The sequence below is a fragment of the Camelina sativa genome, chromosome 2 (genome assembly GCF_030686135.1).
Source record: "Camelina sativa cultivar CO46 ecotype springtype chromosome 2, ASM3068613v1".
NCBI lineage: Eukaryota > Viridiplantae > Streptophyta > Magnoliopsida > Brassicales > Brassicaceae > Camelina > Camelina sativa.
Genome location: NC_141881.1, coordinates 12,096,765 through 12,111,404, shown reverse-complemented (window position 1 = coordinate 12,111,404; position 14,640 = coordinate 12,096,765). Strand labels below are relative to the sequence as shown.

General features: G+C 33.6%; 3 protein-coding genes and 1 non-coding gene across 16 annotated transcripts; 2 read left to right on the top strand and 2 right to left on the bottom strand.

The window, feature by feature from the left end:
* Window positions 1-868: 868 nt before the first annotated feature.
* Window positions 869-1,059, top strand: LOC147948486 (U2 spliceosomal RNA). The gene has a single exon (XR_015585802.1). It is a non-coding gene; the product is annotated as a U2 spliceosomal RNA (small nuclear RNA).
* A 238-nt stretch (window positions 1,060-1,297) lies between these two features.
* Window positions 1,298-4,549, bottom strand: LOC104721713 (type I inositol polyphosphate 5-phosphatase 1). 3 transcript variants are annotated; one of them, XM_010439763.3, is made up of 10 exons: window positions 4,065-4,549; window positions 3,783-3,954; window positions 3,662-3,691; window positions 3,491-3,563; window positions 3,261-3,365; window positions 2,429-3,182; window positions 2,154-2,344; window positions 1,970-2,078; window positions 1,753-1,895; window positions 1,298-1,661 (listed from the first exon to the last, which is right to left on the bottom strand). In XM_010439763.3, exons 1-10 carry the CDS (start codon window positions 4,098-4,100, stop codon window positions 1,463-1,465), a joined length of 1,812 nt encoding a protein of 603 aa, XP_010438065.1. In that variant the 5' UTR covers window positions 4,101-4,549; the 3' UTR covers window positions 1,298-1,462. The 3 variants fall into 3 exon arrangements, with proteins under 3 accessions (XP_010438065.1, XP_087338319.1, XP_010438073.1); XM_087482193.1 differs by having other exon boundaries at window positions 3,261-3,369; window positions 4,065-4,460; XM_010439771.3 differs by lacking the exon at window positions 3,261-3,365 and having other exon boundaries at window positions 4,065-4,465.
* A 4,382-nt stretch (window positions 4,550-8,931) lies between these two features.
* On the top strand, window positions 8,932-11,379 carry LOC104721686 (uncharacterized). Of its 2 annotated transcripts, none has more exons than XM_010439728.3 (10): window positions 8,932-9,240; window positions 9,354-9,415; window positions 9,639-9,758; window positions 9,910-10,009; window positions 10,108-10,188; window positions 10,278-10,327; window positions 10,407-10,557; window positions 10,676-10,732; window positions 10,821-10,942; window positions 11,030-11,379. In XM_010439728.3, the coding sequence occupies exons 1-10, from the start codon at window positions 9,226-9,228 to the stop codon at window positions 11,238-11,240; spliced, it is 969 nt and encodes a 322-aa protein (XP_010438030.1). In that variant the 5' UTR covers window positions 8,932-9,225; the 3' UTR covers window positions 11,241-11,379. The 2 variants fall into 2 exon arrangements, 1 of the variants encoding a protein (XP_010438030.1); XR_015578472.1 differs by having other exon boundaries at window positions 8,998-9,240; window positions 10,653-10,732.
* On the bottom strand, window positions 11,284-14,315 carry LOC104721694 (putative choline kinase 3). Of its 10 annotated transcripts, XR_015578459.1 has the most exons (9): window positions 13,938-14,237; window positions 13,435-13,788; window positions 12,967-13,022; window positions 12,504-12,625; window positions 12,262-12,410; window positions 12,112-12,163; window positions 11,904-12,021; window positions 11,677-11,825; window positions 11,284-11,586 (listed from the first exon to the last, which is right to left on the bottom strand). XR_015578459.1 is itself a non-coding variant. In XM_087482135.1 (8 exons), the coding sequence occupies exons 4-8, from the start codon at window positions 12,506-12,508 to the stop codon at window positions 11,479-11,481; spliced, it is 573 nt and encodes a 190-aa protein (XP_087338261.1). In that variant the 5' UTR covers window positions 12,509-12,625; window positions 13,435-13,540; window positions 13,630-13,788; window positions 13,868-14,071; the 3' UTR covers window positions 11,284-11,478. The 10 variants fall into 10 exon arrangements, 6 of the variants coding, with proteins under 6 accessions (XP_087338261.1, XP_087338263.1, XP_087338269.1 ...); XR_002034799.2 differs by lacking the exon at window positions 12,967-13,022; XR_015578458.1 differs by lacking the exon at window positions 12,967-13,022 and having other exon boundaries at window positions 13,868-14,180.
* Window positions 14,316-14,640: the final 325 nt, after the last annotated feature.

Sequence of the window (14,640 nt, the reverse complement as noted above, 5' to 3'; positions counted from 1 at the left end):
ATAAATGAGATGGTTAGGGTTTAAATTTTACAATTAGAATGAAATTATATATCGGTTTGGGTTTATAAACAAGCGGTTTAAGTTTTTAATTTTACAGATTTTGTTTCCTTATTTTATAAGAAGGTGAATGAATAGGTTCTTAAATGCATTATGACATGTCAGATTCTCATTGGCTAAAATAATGAGAAGTGAACAAAGGGGTTCACTTTAGGAGTGAACCCAAGAATTGTTCGTTTATGTTTCATCTTAAAAAGGAGAATTATCCCACTTCGACGAGGAATAGAAAGAGAAGACTAATGTTGGAGCTATAAAAAGGAAGCAAGTAGGACAATAAAAGTCATACCTTTCTCGGTCTTTAGACTAAGATTGGAAAAGCGGCCAAAATCAACCTCAAGTATTTGTCAAAAGCTTTTTTATATCTAGATTTCAATATCCTGCAAATAGCAACCTGAACTGTGTTAAAATTTAAATTTCCTACCGAAACTATATGAAATGTTATCAATTTCAACATCTGTTCGAACGGTATTGAGATGGAGTTTAACCGTGCTGAGTCAGACGACTCGTGGCATCCACATAGCACTGAGATGGACTAAAACGACGTCGTTTAGTCAATTTTTGGTGTGTTGTGATTACCAAGAAGAAATGGCTAAAACGACGTCGTTTTAATTAGTCGGTGTGCCATGTGGAGACCTAAAGTCATCTAACTCATCACCGTTACACTCCGACCTAATACCGTTCAAACATATGTTGAAATTGATAACATTTCATATAGTTCAGGTAGCAAATTTGAATTTTAACACTGTTCAGATTGTTATTTGCATAATATTAAAATTTAGGTATGAAAAAGCGTTTGACAAATAGTTGAGTTTGATTTTGGCCATTTTTCCATCAAGTGTAGTATCTGTTCTTATCAGTTTAGTATCTGATATGTGAGGACACTGTCCCGCTTGATATTGACTCTATTTTTTAAGGGGAGAGCCCAATGTGGCAGTTCACTGTCCGGGTTCTTGAGCATCGCCTATGCGTTGCACCACTGCGAAGGCTTTTGGCGCATCCCAACACTCCTAACAGTTTAAAATTTTCTCTCCCTTCTACTCTACGTAGCATTGTTTGTTCATGAAGAATAACAGTGTAGGTATACTACAATTTGGGTTCTAACCTTATAACTGGATCTCACATTCACTTCTGGAGAAGATCTTCGATTTCCATAGTCGTCCGTTAATGTTACTTGGATCGCATGTTACCACTAGTCATTCACATTGAGATGTAGTATTAGTCTTCTCTTTCACGCTAACACTTTTATACACCGTTCCAACTTTGTGTCTTTCACGCTAACACTTTTATACACCGTTCCAACTTCCAACTTTAAACATAGACGTTTCTTTGAAGCCACATTTTAAAAATAGAATATATGAACAGCAAGTCATTTGCAAAGAAAAATGGATCAGACTCTAGCATAGAGCTAATCATGTACAAAAGCTTCATGGCTATCAATTTCTGCATTGGTGAGCGTGAGCGTACGCTGAAGCTTCCGAGGAGAGAAAACTTCAACCTCTACCACAAATGTAGCTGTGACCGGCCGGTGATCAGAGAGTTTAATTTCACTTCTTCTGTAACTCATAAGCTTCATTCCTTTCCCATACCATATAATGCGGTCACACCTGAATAAAAATTCAGTTTTAAGTACATATGATATTTTATAATAATGCATTATCACAAATTATTTGTAGTGAGTGTGAGAGCGATACATACCAGGCTGGTGTCCGTTTCCCTGACTTGGGATCGTTTCCTCCGTAGTTTTCTGAATCAAATTCGTATTTGTAAGTTGGTGGAAAATCTAGTGTCCCTTCTGACCATCCCTCGAATACACGGCCTTGTCTCATTTCTCTTGTAAGCTAACCAAAGATTAATAAGATATGAGTTGAAATAAAGTCATGTTTATTAATATGGAACTAGAAACCGTACGTACCTGGTCCTTCTCAGCTAACTTCTTCCAGTCCTTTCTTGCAATAAGTTCATGTGTCTTCTCATACGATAAATTTATCCGATAGTTCAGATCTCCCAGCCATATTATTCTTCTGTAGAACAAACATTCATCTTGTTTAAGAGTTTATATCAAGAAGATAGTGCAACTATGAGGAATAAAAGCATACTCGTGATCACGGATACTTCTTGGAAGCCTCGTCGCGCTAAGAGAATGAGGATGAAACTGCGTTCTACGGTGTATGTCGCTAACATCAGCATTTCTTTTTCTGTGATCTCCATCTTTTTCCCCTGATGCTAAATGTGTGCATACAAAACAAAAAGGTGTCTGATATACTGACATGCTCACAGACACAGAACCCTGTAAAAGCCCAAAATGTGAATTGTTACAATCCTCTCAAGGTGTACTCATAAATCAAGCTTAACAAAGAGAACTATTGAAGACCTTGTTACCAATGTAGCCCATAACACCAACACCAACGGTAGACACACTAAGGTTTCGTATGTGTTTGCGTAAGCTCCTCCGTACCCAAATGGTGAGAAAGACTCCAACCATCTGTTTACTTACAATCCGTACATACGATGGTTTTCTCACATTCATAAGAGGCTTGAGATCTAAATCCGAAAGTAGAGGCGTCTTGTTCTCTCCATTCTTGTTGCCAGTTGCTTTGAAAGAGCTATAATTCTTAAAAGGCTTTAATGAACAACGTCTTTCTCGAACATGTTGATTTAACAATCTCAATGGAGGTTCTGGCCAACTCAAACCAACTCTTTCAGAGTAACTAAACCATCGGCTTAAACTTTTTGCGCGTGTGGAACCATTGTCTAGCTGCATAGAAAACAACCTGTCCAACGTCTTTGGCGATGAGAATTGCCTTTGCAGATACTCTTGTCTTGGCAAGCAAGATCTCTTGTCATAATTAGTGTCCACAATACCATCATCGAAGCTAAAGTTCTCATGAATCACATTGCAAGTATCACCACTACTTTCGAAAACCATATCATCTACTACATCAGTGACTTCTTCAAATGGCTTAAACTTGGACGGAGAAGGCGGATCACTGTAACTTACTATCTTAACCTTTCTAGGTCGAATCCTATTTAGAGCATCACGTATAGTATCCTCCCATTCAGAAGCAGGCCGGTCATCTTCAATACCAAAAATGTTTCCAGCGTTTAGTGGAACAATCTCCTGAAGACTGAGAAAAACGAAAAAAAAACAAATCAAGAAACAGCGAACATGTTAGAACCAAGACAGATTCATGTGGAAACGGTACCCGAGGACATAAATATCTGCAGGTTCAATGGTGTCAACCCAACCATCAATATCTAAGTCAGCAGGTGGAACTCTTCCTCCAACATTCCAAGTTCCAACACAGATTCTAGCTAACACCAAAACCACATTACCAAAGTACTCACTATGGGTGAAGTAAAGCCACCACATACATAAAAGAGGCTATTGCACAAAAACTAAAGACTTAAAAGTTAAAACCAAATCTCAAAAGACCTGATTGCTTTAGTGTCCATATACTGCCCCCTAAAGGTTTCTGAATTCCTTCTCCTCAGCCTTGGTTCAGCATCTAAAACATTCCACAAAAACCAAAGACTTAAGTAAGAAAAAAACAATCAAATCCACCATTTTTCGAGCTTCGATTTTACGGGTATAGAACACATTTACCATCATTATCAACATGAGCTTCTTCAATTCCTGTAACTCAAAAACAAGATTTTTCCAATTAGCAACCAAAATGGGTTTATACAGAATTGAATAAAATTTTGTAATTTCCTTAAAACTAAACCTTCAATGTCAGAGTCTGCAACACTATCATCATCATCAGTATCATCAGTATCAGGGGTATGATCTGATTCAGTAGCTGAGATATTAAACCATTTGCGTACGAGAAAACGAGCCCAGTAAAGCTGTAAGCACGACGAAGAAGCAGAACAACATACTGTTGTAGCCCAACCCTTCTGCAAATTCCAACTCCATTACACACACAAAATTTTGAAGAAACCCCTAAAATTTGAAAAACAGAGCATAGTAAAAAAAAAAAAAAAAAAAAACAGAGATCTGAGCATACCTCTGTTGGCTGCAATTGGGATCGTCCAGGCGCCATAGAACTCTTCTTAAGGACCCAATCTTATCAAAAGCAAAGAAGTGAGGAGAGAGGAGACGGTTGAAAGATACTATTAACGAACCATTGTTTGTTGTTGGTTTTTGACTTTGTGGTTTTGTTGAAGTGTAATTTCAGACAGAACACACAAAAGTTGTGATTAAGCATTAATCAGGGAATTAGCCGGCGTTTAGGATGGTGATTGCTGATTGGTTGACCTGAACCATTTCTTCTATGGAATTTAAAATTGTTTTTATTTGGAATTCTTTTGTTTGTCAATTTCTACAAAACGGAACCTAAAACAGGGGAGGAGGAACTAGGATTTAGGAAACATCTAAAAGCCGCTAGAGAACAAATATAAACAGAACATCGAAGAAGAATGGGGCAGCTCTAAAGTGTAAGTGTATCAGGAATGTACCAATTATTGTATATATTTTCTTGAGGAATAATGTGACTCAATTAGCAAAAGACAAAAGTGTTAAAAACAATTTCTCCTACTAATTTATTCACATTAATTAATTTGATATTTAGAGAATTTCTTAAAAAACTAGCAATGTAAAAAATGTGCGTATTTTATGTATTTTATAGTATGTACTCTTATTCTTATTTGCAAATGTTATTTCCAGTTTGAATACTGGTCTTTATAACTAATATGTACAATTATTTGTAATAAAACTCATTTATTATGAATTTTATGTCAAATGATTTTTTTTTTGTAAACAATATAATGAATGGTTTAAAGACAATACTACCTCCGTTCTAATTTAGTTGTTGTTCTAGGATTTAATTTTTGTTTCATATTAGTTGTCGTTTTAGATTTTCAATGCAGATGTTTGATGAATATTCCAATCTTATCCCTGCTGTTTTAAAGTTTCAACTACTGAAAAAATTATAAAATATATTAATGAAGGGCAAAACATAAAATTTAATGGTTTCCTTAATCTGTGTACAAAAACCTTAAACGACAGTTAAACTAGAACGGAGGAAGTAATAGATTCAGTAGAGTTTAACTGATAAGTGATCACAATATAAACATTGGTCATCTATGGTAGTGACGTCAAGATCGTGAGACACGAGATGGAACATCAATGCAGAAGAATCTTTTATGTTAAAAGAGTTTTTTTCTTTTGGACAACAAAGAGAAATTGGCAGCAATAACCAAAAAACAATCTTTAATTAAATGACTGACTATATTAACCATTATCTTATAATATACTATGCAGCAATAACCAAAAAACAATCTTTAATTAAATGACTGACTATATTAACCATTATCCTATAATATACTATGTATTTTCTATAATATTGACAATTTTGCCTAATGTACATAATTAACAGTTACTCTTCCTCACGTGCTCTCTCCCCCTATATATATATACACATACACATATTCTCTCTTCTCCCCATTTTCCTTCTTTATCCCTTTATTTACACCACCATGTTGTATAACCACCACTACCACCGTATTCTCATTACCACTATTATAAATTATTTTATTAAATATGCTTAAAAAATACTTATTTTTACAGATAAGATGATTAGACTTTAGATTTTACAATCAAAACGAAATTATATATCAGTTTAGGTTCACAAATGAGATGGTTTTAGATTCTACAAGTAGAACGAAATTATATGTCAGTTTGGATTCACAAATGAGATGGTTAGAGTTTAGATTTTACAATTAGAACGAAATTATATGTCGGTTTGGGTTAACAAATGAGATGATTAGGGTTTAGATTTTACAAGTAGAACGAAATTATATGTCGGTTTGGGTTAACAAATGAGATGGTTAGGATATAGATTTTACAAGTAGAACGAAATTATATGTCGGTTTGGGTTACAAATGAGATGGTTAGAGTTTAGATTTTACAATTAGAATGAAATTATATGTCATGAGTTTATTAAAAAGCGGTTTAAGTTTTTAATTTTATAATAATGTATACAAATTTTATTTCCTTATTTTATAAGGAGGTGAATGAAGAGGTTCACCTCTAGGGATGAACCCAAGTATTGTTCATAGGTTTCAATTTATACTATTTAGTTTTATTCTATACTATATAGTTTAAATTTTAAATAAATATTATTTTTTATTTTTATTAATTATTATCTGATTTTAAAAATTCAAAACATGTTATATAAATAAAAAAATCTATGTTTTTTTAAACTATTGCAAAATTAATTTAGTTATTTTTATAAGATTAAGTTAGGATTTAAAATAATAAGGGGTAAAAACAATTTTGTTATGATATTAGCACACCTTCTTTCTTCTCCCCTGCACATGTCTTTCACTGTTGTCCTCTTTGGTCATTGTACATGGGTTGATGGTTACTCATTTAATTTATTTATTCTTTGTTCCTTTTTTTGTTTTGGTCATCACGCAAATTCACCCGTTGTTAAAAGAGCTCAGGTAAAAAAATCATCACTTTACTTTATTTTCTTTTTGTTTGAGAAATTTTTTGTTTTCTTAAATATGCCAATACAAATGACATCGTTGACAAAATTTGTCAAAGTTTGTATGTCAGATCAAATAAATATTTTTGTTTATTTCATTTGTTTTAATATTTTAGTTAAAGTCAAAATCTATATGGTAGATTAAATAATTATTTTTATTTTTAAAAAGGGTTCTACCTCAAACTTTAAAAGACAATATCATCTAAAGATAAACTACAAAAGGAAATAAAAATGCATAATCCCAAGATCAACAAAATTACAAAACCCCTATCACCAAGTGAGCACCACTTGTCATGCTAGAATGACGTTTGTGAGCCACTTTTAACCTCCATCAAGTGAAAATCATGGGCTTGTGATAATATATTTGAGAAACTTCTTCCACATCCAAGACCCCTTGCTTGTGGATTCCTTCACTGACCAAAATGAAGCAGAATGAAGCAGCTTCCGTTGATCCAATTAACCCAAAGAAAATTTGTACCTGAGACTATTTTCCATATTAGCTTGAAACAACTCACTTTGTAAACCTCCATAATCATTTTTAACTCTAGTCCACTTTCATGCTTAGGCGTACAAACATCATTTTCCATGCCATTTTATTTTTCCACGCATTAAGATCATGACGTGACCAAAGAAACGCTGCAAATATTCTTTCTACTACATGGACACAAGCACTTGGCAATTAAAAAGACGAAATCCAAAAGTTTGTTAAACTTGCAATCACTAAACTAAGTAGCACCAATCTCCCTTCAAATGACAACAATCTATTTTTCCAAAAGCCAATTTGGTTTCTGATAGCCAAAGCCATCCTCTTAGTAAGCAGGGGAAGCTCCAGACAATTCAATCGTGAATATTAAAAATGAAAAACCTTGCAAATTGAATATATACTAATGAAATTGTATAATTGATAAATAACACTATCTTGAGTGAAATGAATCACCTAATTTTAATTAACTACTTCATCCATAAGTTATTTTGTTATTAAATAACTTCTTTGCATTTTACAAAGGAAAATATTGTAAAAATACACTAAATATATTTTTGATTTCCACAAAACTACATACACAAACTTTTTGCATATCCAGAAAATATACAAATAGTATTTTTAACTCACTTTGCTACTCAGGCTGTGATTGGGGAACACATAAAAGCGGATTTCAATGCGGTTTTTGGAAAACCGCATTTATAACACTAATCAGTAAGTTTTATTAAATTTGCGTTTTTTTGTAAAAAAAGAAAAAAAAAACAGGTGCGGATTTTATCTTCTAGATAAAGCCTTGGACCGCCTTTCCAAACAAGAACTCCAATTACCCAGCGGTTTTTCAAAAACGCCAGCATATTCCTTTTTTCTTTAATTATTATAATAATTAAATATCTTTTTATTCAAATAATACAAATACAAAAAAAAGTAAAAAAAAAAATCTTCTCTCTTTTCTCTCTCTCATTCACGTCATTTTTAGAATACATTAAAAAAAAACTCTTTATCATCTTAGATTTAATTAATAAATTTCAAAAATAATAGATAATAATAAGTTTAGTATTATATTACTTATATAACCATTAATAAATCCAGTTTTTCAAATAAAAATCTTTAGTTTTGAAACTTTTTAATATAATAACAAATGGATTTATAAAAAACAATTCAAAATAGTTTTTTTCTTGTTTAATTCTTTTATGATTGAACTTGTTAACTAATTTAACAATTAATATATATATCTATATATGATTAAATTTTAATTTTAATAAATTTCATATTGAAAATTCAGAAATGATAGATTCAAATTGTTTCTTCAATAACACTAACTTTTTAAAAATAAAATATATACTTATATTAGTTATTAATAAAATAAAATGAAATCCGCACTGCTAATTATTTTTCACCAATCAAACACTATTTTGTACCGCTTATCTTGGAATAACCGCACTTGTCCCGCAAATACATTTGTCCCGCACGAACCGTAGTTGAACCGTACCGCAATATAAATTTTTCTGTCCCGCACTACTAAATCTGCGGTTACCATTTGGAGCCTCAAAGTCTGAGCTGTATAGTCAGTTTATTACATATACAAAATATATATTAATCAGATTCAAAATCCTAATCTTTTTCTTTACCTCGAGGTTGTAAAAATTTGAGTTACTGAGTTACATATTAAAAAATAGGTAGATTTGAATTTTTTTTTCCGATTTAATAAGAAGAATTTTTAAATATACAATACATTTAAATATTTAATTTTCTTAACCCGGTTAGAAACTAAACAAAATAACAGACAGTAATGAATACGATTATTGTCATCGTTAAAATCCGATTATGAAATTTGGATATTAAAATATGTAAAAGAATAATTAATGTGTGGTATATAGGTACGAAACAAATTCTTGTCCTTTTACGAAAACAATTTTTTTGTTTCTTTTCCCTTTTTCAACAAAAAGTTATGTTAGGAAAAATATCCTGAAAAAAGATGTGCTACGTCATCAATAGTTCTTTCTTGTCACGGTGAGGCTCCCTTCTACGTGGCACAACGCCTACCGGAACCTCTTTCTCTATTTTCCAATCGACGAACTTGACTAAAGGATTCGAAACGTCGTCGCATAACTCTCCTGCACCATTGCTAAATCTAACACATCTCTTCTCCATCAACACAGGAACTCGAATCGAATCAATATCTTCCAACTCACGGAAATGTTTCTCTTAAAGGTACGTCCTTTTTAACTTGTCCTCGGAACCACTCATTTCCCTGTAGCTTGTTTGTTTCTGTCTAGACAGTGTCGGATTAAAAATGACAACTTTTGTCTGATTTTGATCTGTAGACATGGAGATCAACCGCTTTTGGGGTTTTTGGCTATATGAACTTCACCAAGAATGGTTTCTTGTAAGTCGTTGTTGTTGTTTCTACATTTTTTCAATCCTGTGGAAATGAAAAGTTTTGATTTTTATGGATTTTGAGACGTATATGATTGTGTGGGTTAATATAAGTGAAGGTATTAGAATGTGTGGAAAGATTCAACATTTTGCTTTCAACAATCGAATTAGTGCCTTGAGGAACTCTGTTATGGAGAAGTGATTGATGTACTTGTTGTGATTTCTTTTGGTAGAGAGCATTCGAAGAAGTTTAAACCCGAAGATATGCAGATACAAATTGAAGGAAAGAATTGTGTGGTTACTGGAGCTAACTCTGGTATTGGTTTTGCTGCTGCAGAGGGTCTTGCTTCACGGTTAGGTTTCTTAATTATGTAATTGAGGGAACCAAATTGTATAGACTTTGTAATAGTCTTTGAGTTTGTTTGCTATTTCCAAAGTATAGTTGAAAGCTCGAAGTTGAATGCTATCCAAATTTATATTGTCCGCTTACTCTTTTTTTTTTAGTGGAGCAACTGTTTACATGGTGTGCCGGAACAAGGAAAGAGGAGAAGAGGCTCTTTCTAAGATTCAGAATTCAACAGGAAACCAAAATGTGTACCTTGAAGTATGTTATCATCTTCTTTAAAATTTATTTTTGCAAGTTGTATAATTCTTTTATATGCATAATAGATATCAGGTTCACCCTTTGAGCTTTTTTCGTAGGTGTGTGACTTGTCTTCCATTAAAGAAATAAAGTCCTTTGCTTCGAGTTTTGCTTCCAAGGATGTTCCAGTTCATGTACTGGTATGTTTTCGTGTCCTACTTCGTAGAAAAACATTTTACTAAAACTCTACAGTCTAGAACATTTTTGGATCTGATTGTCAATTTTTTAGGTGAATAATGCTGGTTTGCTTGAGAACAAACGTACTACTACACCTGAAGGGTTGGTCTCAGTTATCTTTGTTGAGCATTTCAATATCATTTAATCTTTATTTAATACCTATGCTCATCTGTTATGCCAGATTTGAGTTAAGTTTCGCGGTGAATGTACTTGGGACATACACAGTGACAGAGTTGATGCTTCCACTGTTGGAGAAAGCAACACCAGACGCCAAAGTCATCACAGTTTCCTCTGGTGGAATGTACACTTCGCCACTTACAACAGATCTTCAGGTAACTCAATCTGCAGGACAGTATAACATCTTCAACAGTTGATTATGTGCAATTTTGCTTCCTCTTCAAAACTGTTTGCACCACTAATATATCAGATCTACATATAATGTTTCTGCAGTTTAGTGGTGAAAAGTTTGATGGAGTGGAACAATACGCACGGAACAAAAGAATCCAGGTCTGTAAAATAAGAATCTACATCTACTAGTCAAAGTCTGAAACTTTTTTTTTCGGTTTTCTGATTTCGTTTGTATCAAAACGATTAGGTGGCTCTGACAGAAAAATGGGCTCATAAGTATAAGAACAAAGGCATAGGGTTCTACTCAATGCACCCTGGCTGGGCTGAGACACCTGGTGTTGCCAAGAGTTTGCCAAGTTTCAGTGAATCGTAAGATAATTCTGCTCAAGAAAACATCTTTTATGCTTAGGAAAACATCTTTTTTGTGCTAAAGAATGTATAAAACTTATGAATCAGGTTTGCAGGTAAGCTTAGGACAAGCGAACAAGGAGCAGACACGATTGTTTGGTTAGCACTGCAGCCAAAAGAGAAGCTGGTCTCTGGTGCATTCTATTTCGATAGAGCTGAAGCACCAAAACATCTAAAGCTTGCAGGTACAAGCAAGTCTCATGACCTTATAGACTCAGTCATTGATACCGTGCATTCCATGGCAGCTCTTGATTCTTAGATCCCCATCCTCAACATGGTTTTTTCTCGAAAATAAATTGCGATTGCATGTAAATGTAGCGTTGGAATTATTATTGTGCTGAGTATTTATAACGTTCACTCATTCGTTACATAGTATCAGAAACCAAGAATAACGTACATATATCTAGCTTTGGCATAGCTATATTATGGATCCATCACTGGTTTGGTATAGCGTTATTCGCAAAGAGTAAGCACTAAAGTAAACAGAGAGTTATTACTTATGAGGATGGGTAGAAAGATAAAAGCTGGGGCTTTCGAAGCCAATACTGTTTGAATCTTTGCCTTGAATACTCGATATAATCAAACTCAATCTTGTTCACATAGCCCTGCACAAGATCACATTAGCACACAATCATAAGCTTAAAGCTTTTGTTGTTGTTTTCATCTACACTAAGAAAGAAAGAATGAGAGCTTACAGATATGATTCCCCATAATCCCCAGAAGAGATGGCTTGCCAATGTATACTTCTCAGTCTCATCCAAGAGTTGTTCTATGTCTTCCTCTCTTGGCTCTTCATCTGAAGAGGTGAGGTAGTTGCAGATGAATCTCCTCCTTTCTTCTTCACCTGCAATTCCCAAAACATGAATTTTAAACCCTACTCCTCTCAATGGTAAACTCCTCTTTAGTTAACTACTGTCTGTACCTGGATATAGAGTGTAGTCCAAGATATGAGGAGTGTCAGAATGGTAATTTGCCACCATCTCACAGAAGTGATTTGCTATGTCGTAAGCAATTGGGTTATAACTTGCATACTCATAATCCTGTCCAAAATCCAAAAGTCTCATAAACTATATTAGACAGAGAAATGAGAAGTCTCATGTTCATCAATGTGTGTGATGATATTGTTTTACCTCGACTTAGTGGTACAGTAAAAATTGGGTTTTTAACTTTTTATCCCCCATTCTGAAAAAAGGAAAAAAGGTTAAGAACAGTTGTGGTTACGAGTAAGAGACTTACAATGATAGTAATGGCATTGGTTTCTTCATCAATCATGATGTTACCACACTGCAAATCATTGTGACAGAACCCAATCTCTTGTTCATTGTTCACTTCTTGTTCCAGCAAGTTGATTTCATCTTCAATGTTGTCTAGACCAAACTCTGTTGAATGTTCATTTGAACACAGATTCTTGGCTTGTCCAACCCAAGTCCTGTCATTTCAATGCTCCAATTGATATATATACTTTCATCTAATAAAAACATTTAGTACTTGAGGTAAACTTATAACATGACAGTTTCTATACCTCATCCTGTCCCAGATGAGAACAGTTCTATCTCCAGGGATGTGTATGCTATGGAATCCTCTTAGCTTAGATGCAACCAGACCTGATATGTTCGGATCACGTAGATCGGTTGCTGATAGTGTCTGATCCAAAGTTACAAGATGCAAGAATTAATACTGTGTCAATCTTTTAATGGAAAGAGGCCAACACAAGAATTTGCTGATGAATCTAATGCAATCACATTTTGAAAAGGGACAAAAAAAAATTTAATATATGTGACACAAGCTAAACCCGAAACACTTCGGTTTTTTCCCCGGTTTAACACTCACATGGAAAATGTAAACCAATTAGATGAAGATAAGGTTTACGCTGGACCAGAATTGTGCCAGAAAAAAAAAATCAATCCGAAACTAAACCAAGTAAAACATAAACCAATTCGGTTTCACCAATTGTACATATTGAACAGAGCAAACCCGAGCCAAACCTGAAGAAAAATAACCAGATTAAACCTCTGTTCTTTAAAAATACGCCAAACTTTTCCTGTAAATGGGAAACCAATTATTTTAGTGGTAAGGTTTGCTCAATCTATAGTCTAATTTAACCTGAATCTGACTAAAACCAAATTCGAAAAATGAACCAAAGATATGTATACTTATTCGGTTTCATTTTTTTCATAATCCAATAAACCAAAATGAACCAAACCGTAAGAAAAATCAAACATGAAAATCACTCAATGCTTTTCTATATAAAACCGAATTTATACCGAAATATTAAACCGAAAACCAACTGGTATTTGGTTTCAATACGGTCTCTTCATAAACCAAAATGGTGAGAAAACTTAAAATCCACAGCCAAAAACTAATAAATACAGAACTGGTCAAAGTAGTAATTTTTTTCTTTCTTTTTATAGAATCTTGATAAATAAATAAAAAAGAAAGAACAAAAAATTTACCCGGGCATGAATAAACTCTTCGACTCTACCGCCGGGGAAGCGTCCAAGGAGCGTAGGTCCATGGCCCTGACGAGCTACAAACTCAAAGGTTCGAATCTCATCGTCTCTGTTAAAGAAAACATCAACACCTTCGCCATAGACACGAACAAGGAGCTTCCTACTTCCAAATTTTGTTTCTTTTCTCGGCCAACTCACCATGAAAACTTCGTTAGTCATCGCTCCTTTCATCGGCTTCACTTCAAGACTCTCGAAATCCTCAACTACATCTCCCCATTTTGTGGAAAGCTTTTCAAGAATCTTCCTTAGCTCGTCTGGTGATGAGCTTGGGATCAATCCAAAGATTCCTATCGCCATCTAGAAGGAATAAAAATAATAATCAAATTCTCTGTTTCTTGCAATCGAACTACTCTGTTCTTAAAATATAAGTACATACTTGGTTTGTGATATTGATAGATCAAGAAGTCTTAGTTTCACTGAATGATCAAACTTAAGAAGAAGCTTACCAAGAGAGTTGCAGATGATCTTAGGAAAAAAAAGTGTTGGGGAATCTTGAAATCAGAGAAGGAAAAATTCTGTGTTTTTTTGGTTATTGTTGGAGAGAAGTCTTGGTCAGAAGGAAAGACAAATTGCATGGTGAATGAGAGAGGTGTTGAAAGAGAGTATTTATGGACTTTTGTCTTTACACAAGAAAAGGAAGAAAGATCTATTTCATTGTCTTGGTGGGTTTGATTTGAGAGGATCAAGACAAATACAAAATAAAGAAAAAAAATGGTATTATTTTGTAGAATTGTGAATATTAAAATAAACTCATGAAAAATCTATCAGACAAGAGATATAACAAGTAATTGGATTCTGGATTTTTGTAGTGACAAACAGAAACTATTGTTTGTTTTGGTAAAGAGGAAAGATAAGTTTGAAGTGGTAGTAATTGATTCTGAATATAGAATTATATATGTATATAATTTATTATGTTGTTATTATTAAATTATTTGTTATTTGTCAACAAGATATATTAATTTTTAAAACTTAAAAATCCAAACATACAAATTTCATGTTACGTGAAACCCGTATTGCGTTGTGTTAAAACACCAAATAAATTCTATTATACAAAAAGTTGACTCTCAACAAGAGCATGTTTGTAAAACATTTAGATCGACAACAACATAAGTCTATTAAATTTTTAGTGTCATTCGTTCGGACATTTTG